General features: G+C 40.8%; 2 protein-coding genes across 3 annotated transcripts; both read right to left on the bottom strand.

Moving 5' to 3' along the window:
* Positions 1-521: 521 nt before the first annotated feature.
* On the bottom strand, positions 522-4,313 carry LOC113748344 (uncharacterized). 2 transcript variants are annotated; one of them, XM_027291808.1, is made up of 8 exons: positions 4,204-4,313; positions 3,858-3,964; positions 3,082-3,493; positions 2,782-2,992; positions 2,291-2,502; positions 2,064-2,211; positions 1,454-1,563; positions 522-931 (listed from the first exon to the last, which is right to left on the bottom strand). In XM_027291808.1, exons 3-8 carry the CDS (start codon positions 3,490-3,492, stop codon positions 620-622), a joined length of 1,404 nt encoding a protein of 467 aa, XP_027147609.1. In that variant the 5' UTR covers position 3,493; positions 3,858-3,964; positions 4,204-4,313; the 3' UTR covers positions 522-619. The 2 variants fall into 2 exon arrangements, with proteins under 2 accessions (XP_027147609.1, XP_027147608.1); XM_027291807.1 differs by lacking the exon at positions 4,204-4,313 and having other exon boundaries at positions 3,082-3,868.
* Positions 4,314-10,147: 5,834 nt separating this feature from the next.
* LOC113748330 (uncharacterized) lies at positions 10,148-11,034 on the bottom strand. The gene has a single exon (XM_027291755.1). It carries the CDS (start codon positions 11,013-11,015, stop codon positions 10,251-10,253), a length of 765 nt encoding a protein of 254 aa, XP_027147556.1. The 5' UTR covers positions 11,016-11,034; the 3' UTR covers positions 10,148-10,250.
* Positions 11,035-11,437: the final 403 nt, after the last annotated feature.

Here is an 11,437-nt window from a genome sequence, read left to right as displayed (position 1 = left end):
ACTTGGTTTGAGCAGATATAGACTAAAATTAAGTGAAATAATCTGCCAGTGCAGTAAGATAATCACACTTGGTAAGATTTCTTAAAACAAGAAAAAATAAGCAAGTGAGAAATATCTTAAAATAAGTGGTGAAACACTCATTCCAAGTACTGTATGCAAGCCAAATAATCTCAAAACTAGCTTTTCAATTCTTATTTCACTTTTTGTTTCTTACTCAATTTGAGTGAAAAAAACCTAAATCAAGAGCAACTTAACAAGATGATTCTTCTTAATTCAAGAGTTATGATTAGCTTTTATCTTATCAATACATTTAAAAATCATACACAGAGAATATTGTTAACAACATTTATTTGAAGTGAATAGCTGGATTCCTTACAGTAATTACAATCATTATAACATAATGTTTACAAAATTAAACATAAAAAAGTACCTCTGAAACACTCAGAGGTAACAGAGGCTATAACCTCATTATCTTTGATAACATTTTAAATATGAGACAGAACATGGTAGTCAAGGAAAAAACTTGAACAAAAATAGACAGCAAGTCTTCAGTATGTGTAAAACTTCAAAAAACACAGGGGCTTGAGTTTTGTACACCCCCCTCCAAGCCTGAACAGCTCTATTTCTTAATGAAAGCATTCCACTCTGCCATGGCTCTTTTGTACGAGCCTGTGGTGTCTCGCTCGTGGATACTGTCCTGTAAGACTTCTGTCTGAATGACAGAGAGAAGAGTCGCCACACACTTAGGATAGGTGAAATGCAGGGTGCAGTAATAACCCATCAGATACAGCAAACCTTCACCAAGTTCTTCTTTGGCAAATGTAGTGACAGGAGTGTTTCCAATTGCCAGAAGACAGCGGGACCCATCAAAGACCAAAACAGGGCTGAAGAGTGTTCTCTTCTGGAGGTAGATGGCCGGCTCTTCTGTTGGCTGGAGAAGAAAACAAAAAACAGAGGTTTCTTCAGGGTATACTAAAAAACTGAAAAACTGCTTGGGCAAGTGAACTGAGATTTTTTAACACCATTATGTACATCTTAGACTACTACAAAATGATCAGTTTTTCTGGTTTTACTATTTATAGGTATTTTTCTTTCAAGTGATGACATTTCCTCCAAATTTGAAATTAAAATATTGCCATTTAGAGCAAATTTATTTGTAGAAATTGACAACTGGTAAAAATAACAAAAAAATATGCAGTGTATTCAGACCTTGAATAATGCAAAGAAAACATGTTCATATTCATTCTTAAACAACAAAGCACTAACATTTTAACTTTAACTTCTTTAATCACAGCGGTGGTTTTTGTAAGCTCTAAAGATAGGACCATGGGTCAAGACATGCCAGGCAAAGAAATCATGAAAATAACTTGTGCCTCAGTCACTGTTTAAAGAGTGTGTGCCACTAAACACTTTTTTAGACGATTAATTCTTAACAAAATATGAACAAACTCACCTGAAGGACATGAAGCAATGCCTCACTGGCCTGTCCCATCTTCTTAGGTGGCGCAGACTGTGAGGGGAAGAGTGTGGGTAGTGCCCTGAACAAGGCAATGTTGGATTCCACTAGAACAGAATAAATCAAGTTTTAGTTCAAAGTTAGCCAGCATCTGATGAGTTTTTTTTAACCTTTATTTATTCAGGGTAGGTTCACTGAGAGTGAGGCTCTCTTTTGCAGGAACGCCCTGATCACATTCACATTCAGTTACACAATCACACCTGGAAGCTGCCCAGTACAACCACAGTCTTAACTGCCAGCCACTGAGCTGTTGCTCAAGGGCACCTCAGTGGTGGTAATGAGGGAGGAAGAAGTGCTGTTTTTTCACTTTCTCCACCAAGATTAATCCTGCCAGTCTGGGGACTAAACCAGCGACCTTACGGTCACAAGCTTCTCTAACTTTTAGGCCACCACTGCCCCATCGTTATGGTGAGGTAATAGAAAATGCTTTGCAATGAACAGCACTGTCATTCTGTTATCATTTAGTCAGTGTTATGCATTGACAACAGTTCCATTAATTGTGTCTGTTGAAACAGCTACATGTATTAAAGACAGCAAAATGACGTACCTGCACCCAGGCTCATGGGTGGCTTCAACACTTTCCTCCAAACACCATAAAACTGCACCATGGAGCTGAAGTCGGCCCATCTCTTCTTTACTTCATCTAAGAACTTGCTATTGTCCTTATCCAGAATCCGCCGCAGCTCATCCATCACCTGCAATGCAAATAAGTGTTAAAATCTGCAACAATGCTAGCTTTGTGGAGAAGCCAAAAACAGCAAGTGCTTCACTTACATGATGAAGCTCTTTGAAACATGGATATGCCTCAAAAATCTTTGCTAGTCTGTCCTCTTCTTTCAGAATGTCACTGTCAATGAAGGCTCTTCTTGCTTGAAACTCGAGGTCAAGGATCTGGCAGACAGCATCTTGGTTGGGTTTTGGTTTCTTGTACATTTCCTGCAGAGTCTCATAATGCCTGGCCTGTGTTGCCAGACTATCTTTGTCCGCTAAAAGGAAATACAAATCAGCAACAGGTATTGGACATGTCATCTGAATGATATGACAGGTTTAAGCCAGCAAACATAACATTTTGATTGTTATGCTTCAATCTTTACACAATGGAAACTGGAACAAATGAAAACTACTGTAACATCACAATACATGAAAGCCTAATCATAACTTCAATGTAAAGTTTAAATACCTGTAATATATCATCATATAGAAAACTGTGATAGTATTACCTAGCCTTCGTGTCCATCATTATTGCCAAAATTACTTTCACTCACCTGATCTGTCATCTTCAGAACTGCTCCCAGGTGGCAAAAGAATTGTTGATCCACCACTTGAGTCTGCATCATAATCTTCTCGCTGGTCACTTGGAGAGAAGTCAGTGTGACGTCTTTTGGTTGAACTGCTTCTCTCTGGTCTGGGCCCCTGCCTCTTCTGTGGGGTCTTCACATTCAGAATTCTCTTCTGAAGATAACTGTACATGCTCATCTGTGGTGAAGAAAGTCACTTATTGAAAAATATTTGAATATCACATAACTTTTCAAGAAAATAATATGGCTAGAATTGTCATCACTTACATGTTTGATGGGTTCATCTTTATCCTGTAGCATGGGATAATACTCCACTAGTCTCTTAGCCATTGTGGTGACCTCATGCTTTGAAGGGTACCGGAGCTCCTCTCCTTGGTGACTTGCTCTCAAGATTGAAATCATGCTGGTAACAGTGTTCCTCACCAGCCTGCATCTCAGCTCTTTGGACATGGCAGATTCCCCCTCTCTACCAGTGCAGGCCATCTCAAAATGGTGCTTACGAGCTAGTTCCAACTCAGTGTCTGTGTAGATCACATATTGTGGAGGACTAGGAAGCTGTAGGGTTTTCTTCACCACAGGAGTGGATGTGCGGGGGGATACTGGAGGTGATCCTTGAAGTGATGACACAGTTCCTGTTTCACCTGGGCCAGCTTTGTCTGGTAAAGTGGGCATTCTCATCCTCAGAAAGAAAACATAATTATTACAAGGTTAATGACAGACACAATTAGAAACAACATGTTACGGTTTAGGGAACTGGACCCTGAAAACTAGTGCAGTAAAACAAAAAAAGAGTTTATTAACTCACAGCATGGACACAGACGAACCAACAAAGGACAAAACCGGGAAAACACTGAGGTCAGATACATGAGGAAACGAGACACAGGTGGGGCAATCGCATACATGTGAGACACACGAGGTACTCACAAGAGGAAAAACACAGGAAGACAAGACATGGAACTTCAAAATAAAACAGGACATGGACAAGGAAGTGGAGACAAACCATCCACAACATGTGAAAAAAACAAGTATAGGCAAAAACTTACCTCTTGGCTAATTAGAGCCCACAGTTGTTTCCTCCTGAGAAAGTTCTCTGGCCCAGGAAAAAGGTCTCTTAAATCATCCCGACTGAGGGTGTGGAGTAAGGCCTCATCTATACTGGCAGTCAAATTATTAACAAACCTTTTAGAATTGAAACCAATATACCTTTTTTTTTTTTTTAAACCTATAAACTTAACACTAATCAACTTGACAAGGTAAATTGCAATGCCTGTTATTTCATCTATTATCTATGAATAAATCTAAGTAGAAAAAAAAAGCATAATCAATAATTCAGTTAAATGGTAATACACATCAATATTATGTAGCATATGCGGCAACACCTAAACATACCATTTAGAACTGAAACAGTAACATCATCCAATTCCTCCATGTTAAGGCCTGTGGAAATGTATAATAATGTTTGAATTAAAATAGATGTGTGTTAAATGTATCTGGGTAAGTATAAGGTCACACAGAGTATATTGCTTTTGAGTGTTGTGTAACTAGTATAAGTGTTTTTGCAGATTACAGTTTGTGTCTGAGTGCAATCCCACGCCTGAGGTATGTGTGTGAGCACAACTAGAAACTGTTACAAGGCATCTGAATCTAGGCACAGAGTGTACCCAAGGACAACGGCTGCACCCAGCAGACTACCCTGTATGAAGATAATAACAAATATGTAACCGCTTGTGTGAATTAATAAAACTAGCTGGAGCCTGAGAGAGCTCAGAACTCAGCTGGGTGTGATGGTGAACAGACTGCGGAGTCTGTCAAAGCTGTGTTCTCCCTCTTGCAACAGGTGAAACTGGAGTACTTGTCTTTGTCTTCTTTAAACTCAATATCTCTCTGCTCTACATCAGGTCTACAGAATTCGGGGTGGTTTGAATCACCACAACAGGCCCTTTTGGTTGATCCTGGAAGGCACAAAAAACATCACAAGTCATGGATAGGTAAAGTTAGATCAGCCGAGATCAGGTTTTCAGTCTTTCAGCTGTCAAAAGTGACACAGGCTAAATTCAATATGTGGAAATGACAAACAATAAGGCAAACAGTAACTTAAATGTCATTATTCAACCATTTACCACCTTAAAGCTACTCCAGCTTAGCTGGCCTTGGCTATGATGAGGAGATATTTTAAAATACACTTTCTCCTATATCCTTCATTCACAGATTCAAAACAGTTCTAACCTAAATCATGTCAAATCAATAAAACACGATGATTTTCTTTTTTTACAGAGCGTGCTCAGCACACCTAGCTAGCCAGGCCTCCCTCTCAAGCTGCTTGCTTCATGTATATTAGCACCCTTCTAGCACGTTACTGTTGCTTTAAATATATCCACATTCATAGAGCACATGATAAAAATCAACAACGTTTTTTATTAGTCGCAGGATAAAAAGCACGACAGGAAAACATTTCTAACCATGTTGTAGCGCCAAACCTGCAAAGTCATCTAACATTAGCTAAATTAGCTAGCTGGATTTCAGATTGAAGAGGCCGATTTATTCATTGATACGGCCGCAGTTTTCGCCATGAGTGGAGTAAATGTGAAGAGTAAAACTGTAACGTAATTGTAAAATGTATAACTTTATAATTTTTAATATAACGTTGTTTTCTACTTACCGCAACAGAGTCCAGTCCCGACAACCTGTCGTTCTCCCAACCGTCGCAGGGCAGACGCAACCATATGAGGGTAGTGAGGGGGGTTGGTGCAGACCATGTCAGTCTGTATAAAACGTGTAAGAAACTGCTAATAATGACATACAAACATACATAATTGGCGAATACTAGAACTATAAATGATATTTTAATTTCTAGGCCAGTTGTTGATCCCTGTATAATCACATCACTATGCAAATGATATAATCTTGCTATGATCCACCCCCCCTCCCGCCCAGATTTGGTACTGACCTCTCAAATCAGTTTATGCCCGCCAAATTAAAGTTCAAATTATTCAGATTGAAGCGGTTTTGCAGTGCTGTTCGTACCACAAAGATCAAATACCTGGACTATTTTTGTTTTTCTAGCGAAGACTCATTTTTCAGATTAGTGGAGATTTTTCCATGGCTTAAACATCTTCTGTCAGCATTCATCTGTCCAGCGAAATTCTTTTTCGACGGAACATGGCCTGTTGGAGTCAACAGTGAAGTTGCAGTGACAGTGAAGTCAACACACCTGTCATCTCAAATGAAATGTTGAACCCAGAGCCTACATGTCATCAGATTCCACACCCTGATAATCAGGTAAGGTCCAATATTGTCAATTTTGTATGATAATATTATTCAACATTTGATGTGAACCAGTCTTATATGTACATAGTATATTAATGTATATTATTAACACAACATATTTACAGGAAGGAGCTGGTGCATCAAGTGCAAATATTAGACGTGCAGCTAGGGCTGCACGATATGGCCTGTAACCAATATCTCGATATTTTTAAGCTATATCGCGATACACGATATATATCTCGATATTTTTGTTGTTGTTGTTTTGTACTCTTTTTATAGCATTTTAACACTTGTCATATTTTTTATGAATTTTTAATGCATTTCATAATGTAAATATGAGCATTGAAGCAGTGCAGGATCATACTTGGCTTATGAGACACTGCTTTAAATCAAATTTTAACCAGTCTTCATATTTTATAAATAAACCTTTAATAAATTTAACACCCACGTCTTATTTTGAAAACCGGAAGTGTCCACACGCTGCAGTAAGCTAGTGCTGACTTTCCCAGTTTTCTCAAAGTATTTGACATAAAGTCGGCAATAAGGGCGCACTTGAAAATATTGGAGCAGCTGACGTGACCACGCGAAAACGAGAGACGGCTGGCGTGACCGCAGTTGTTTTTCTTCGGAACCAAGTCGTCCGTCTCCATCTTCAATTAACTCGCTCGGGCTCTTCATTTCTCTCCTCACCTGATACAAAAAGTACGCATGCGTGCAGGGGATTTTTCTGGGTGGGCGGGGCAGTGTGCTGCGTGCTGTGAGCAGCACCAGGAGTGACACAGGCAAAACTCCGGAGAATAGGTGGGTTGCAGTTACGTCATCACGGGAGCGCGCGAATTTGAAGTGGTGACAACCTGGGCTTGGCTTCCCACACAGTGTTTACAACTTAAAACTAACACTGCAAGCATGTAAGGGACATTAAGCCTGACAGTAACACATCAACACCACTATACCAGTAGCCTACATGGATTTCGTAAAGTGAATATTTTGGCGACCACCTCTGCCTCACAATGGTACATTAACGCTATTTTACGACGTCTTGTAAGTACAGCACAAAGCTTCACTACCTGCATCCTTTGTTGTCCCATCAGACCGGTGGTAGCCATCTTGCTCGTCCGATTCGTCTGTGTGGTCCCAGTCTGAAGTTGATGCCTCACGTATCTGTTGAAGATCCAACATAGTTCCTGCACATTCCAACCGGCTTTGTAGATCTTCCTTTTGCTTCATTTTCTCGTCTCGTCTCACAGATGACGATGACTTTAGCTCTGTGCCTCCGGACTCGTAACCCAGGTTGACTGTCGGAGCCCAGTCCATTGACTCAGTAGCGAACAACGCGCTGGGGCGGCCTTCAAGGCAAAGTCCAAACGTAGCCCGTATTAATATTACATTACTGTTGGCATTGGTATTGACATTTAACAACATAATACTCCACTGCGCTAGGCTACTACAAAGCTGTTAGATTTTTTTACACATACCTTTAACAAAGTGGTCGCCGCAGACACGAGCATAAGCAGTTTCAGCTCCCTTAGTCTTTAAACGAAGATTAGCTATCCACTTTTTACGTCGTTGTTCGGACAGTTTTTTCCATTTTTCACCTCTATGGACGATTACCTTAGGTACTCGGTAGTAACCCTTTCCCTTCTCTCGGTTAGACCGATTGGAACAGCCAAAAACTGCACAAAATTGAGGCATTGTGGAAGCTGAAAACACTGTGATATCAATGGGCTGTGCCACCAGTTGACCACCACTTAAGGTTCGCGCGCAGACGTGACGTAATGTGCAACCCACCAATTAAATGCAGACGGCTTCAGGCGCGCAGATAGGTTTGAGAAACTGGGGGGGGACGAAGCTGCCCCCAATGCCCCCCCCCCCCTCAGGCTGCCAGCCTGACACCCACTCTCACACTATAGTGCTCCTAAGTGCTGTCCAAAAAATCCCCACCATAGAACACAAAACATTACAGTAGCAGCTTTTTAAGAATGAATACATGAACATGGCTCAGCGGTAAGAATTCCTTGCGAGTAGTCACATGAAATGGAATAATGCAAACACCATGGACCCCTCTCAACTGACTGATAATGAAACCATCGGTCCTGCTAGCCTACAAGGCTGTGTAGATACTATTGTCAAAATCGCGCAGAAGTGGTGAATTGTACACTTGAGACACACGGCCATCGCTTTAAGTGTTTGTTTTAAGTGTGTGAGTTTTTAGAAGAATATAGATACAAAAATGCCCGTCTGTATTAGCACAATAAAAATACAATTTAGCGCAAATGAGCAGAACCTTCTTCAGGGAATGCTTCAAAACAACCAAATGAGCTCAAGTCAATGTGTCGCAGCAGTGGGCAAAATGAATAACCAAACGTCCTACCTTAAAACGTTGTCTTGATACCATGACTTCTTGCGATTATTCCATTTTAATCCACAGGACACAACTGCACTGCTAGCGAGCCATGTTGACTAAGCTACCATTCCATTGCTACTTCACCTCTGGATCCTGTGTAGGCAAAACGTGTGCCCAGTATCACCGGAGCTCCGTCGAACCCAAAACCAGCATACACGGATATGCTAATTATATTATTTCAACCAATATTATATCAAATCCTACTACCACACACGTACTGGAAACACAACTGGTTTGTTTACAGTACAGATCTCGCGGGAGTAAACATCCCTGGGGCTAATTCTACGGGGTGCCTTAGGGGACATTACGGTTGCATCTTCTCACAATATGCAGTAACACAGCAAGTTGTTGATAATTATTGTTGTTAGTAAAGAGACTATAATGGGATTGTGCACATATTGACAATAATTCAACGGATATATTGAAACATCCAAGAAGCATGTAATTAAATAATAAATAATATCCATAGCCCCATCCATTATGACCTGGAATAGGGTGTCGAGACACCAACGGTAATATCACGCATTTCATTACCACTAAATGGTCAGTAGATGGCGACTTAGCATCGCAAAATAACATGCAAACGATGCAAATCATTAACAGTATCCTAGAATCTGGACCTAGATCATAATGGATAGGCCTATTTAGACCAGCACAGCAGCCCCTGTAATACAAAATATCCAGAGACTCATGGTAATATACAGGTGCTGTTGAAAGAGTAGGTCCGCACACTGCCAATTCTGCTCCAAAAAAATAAACTTTATTAAATTAAAACAGCAACGTTTCGATCACCCTGGATCTTCGTCAGGCCTGACAGAACTGTCTGACCCGCTTGTCTGGCACCTGCAACCATTAACTTTGGATGTGCGCTCCCTACCCAAACCGCCAATATACAGGTGCTGCCCATATTAATTAGAATATCATGTAGAAGTTGTTTTATTTCCACAATTTCATCAAGAATGTTAAATTTTGAGGGGGGTTTTTTTTGGCTGGAAGACCAACATGTGCAAAAAATAAATAATGAATTGTGGGAACAGTTTAAGATGTAGCTCATGTATTTATAATGAATGAACATTTAACATTATTGATGAAATTGTGGAAATAAAACAACTTTTACATGATATTCTAATTATGTGGGCAGCACCTGTAGTTCAAAGAGATGATAAACTGTCAATTCAATGGGCTCATTTGACAACATTATGTTAAGTAATTTTGAGAATTTGCCCTAAAATACTTGGTTTGCCTTTTTTTTCTTTGTATGTTTTCCTGTATGAAGTGTAAAACAATCTGTACAGTAATACCATTGTAATATCATCCTAAAGCCATTTTCAACCAAGCTAGTGTTAAAAGTTACTCTACTAAATAGCTGAAATGTGGTGATTTCCAAGGATTTTCATATCAGCTTTTTTTTTTTAACATTCTAGCCCCTGTACCTCATTGACAGTACATCACAAAAGTCTCTTCAAAAGTCAGTCTCTTCCAGTAGATTCCACAGAGCTTTCAAGTCATACCAGCCACTTCAGTGTGCAGACACAGTAACCATTTAAGTAAATGTTGTACAAAACCTCAAAAATAGCCCCTACAATTCAGAGGTTAATAAAGTTTATTAATGCTGATACTAATGCAAATCACCCAGCCAGCACACCATATGCCGTTTGCAAAGCTGTTTTATTTAAAAACAAAAACAAACAAACCTGACTTTCAATAAATGGAGTGGAGTGAATTACATGAAGGATCCAAAAACCTCCCTCCTCCGATCCTTGCCCTAAATAAACGTCTGGGCAATGTCTCTCCTATTGAGATTTTCCAGCCTCTCTTGGTGGATGTGGCACACTGCCATTCCATTCAGCCTTTTTTGGGTCATGGTGGACCGCAACCATGTTTTCAGCCTCCGTAGGCCACTGAAACTTCGTTCTGCCTCAGCAGACGATGCAGGCACGACCATTAGCAATCTGACAATGGTGTCAACTTGCTCAAAAAGACCACGCACTTCAACAGGCATTGCCTGTAGGATCTTTGTAACATCTGCAGTGGTTTTGAATGGGTATTTTCTCTTAAACATGGCTAATTGAATCTTCAAATCTTCCCACTGCAGCTCAGGGTATTTCTCTACACTGTTTTGAGTGCTGTTTTCAATGGGGGTCAGCAGCAAGGCCTCCAATTCCTTTAGTGCTTCTATTCCTGGTTGCATAAATCTGTCGGTAATTTGTGTATCTACCGTGTCCAAGACTCGGTAGAACTCCACTCTGTGGAACTCCACAGGAGATGCAGGCCTGTGTGCAGGTGCTGGCCCAGTGTATCTCTTAGGGGGCCTATGTGTGCGAGGTAGAGCAATGGGCTCTAGACACAGCTTCTCAACCATGTCCTCTGCTTCCTTAAAGACTTCCTGAAAGTGGTCTGACGTTCTTTTAGATTTTAAACTCTCTTGGACAACAGAGACTGCAGAGACCATGCCCTCCACTGTTTGGGTACTTTTCTGGAGAGATGCATTTAGCACTTCCAGTTCACTGATCACATCTAAGGCCAGCATGAGTCCCAAAACAACATTTCCTTGTTGCAGCCGAACATGTAGGCCCTCTGCCCGGCTTGCAGATTCCGAGCTGCTTGCAGACATCTGATCTAGGGATTGCAGTACTGTGCCATATTGCCCAAGAACTGCACGGATTGCAGGTGAGCGAACTGTCCACCTTGTGGGGCATAAAGGCCTGATGGATTTCACTGACCCCTCTCCTTCAGATGCGGCAATGGCTTTGAACTGGTCTTTTAGCTTGCCAGACTGACCAAAAAATATGCCAAGGTCATGAACCCAGTCAAGCGCATTTCTGATGAGAGGAGAGGCTGAGCAGGCTTGTTGCGTCACTAAATTTACACAATGTGCACCACAATGTATAAATGGTGCTAAGGGCTGTTTTCTTTGGATGATGGCCTGTGCGCCTGCATACTTGCCAGACA

This window comes from Larimichthys crocea, chromosome XIX (assembly GCF_000972845.2).
Source record: "Larimichthys crocea isolate SSNF chromosome XIX, L_crocea_2.0, whole genome shotgun sequence".
Lineage (NCBI taxonomy): Eukaryota > Metazoa > Chordata > Actinopteri > Sciaenidae > Larimichthys > Larimichthys crocea.
The sequence above is the reverse complement of the archived record's forward strand: the minus strand, read 5'-3'. Positions and strand labels throughout refer to the sequence as shown.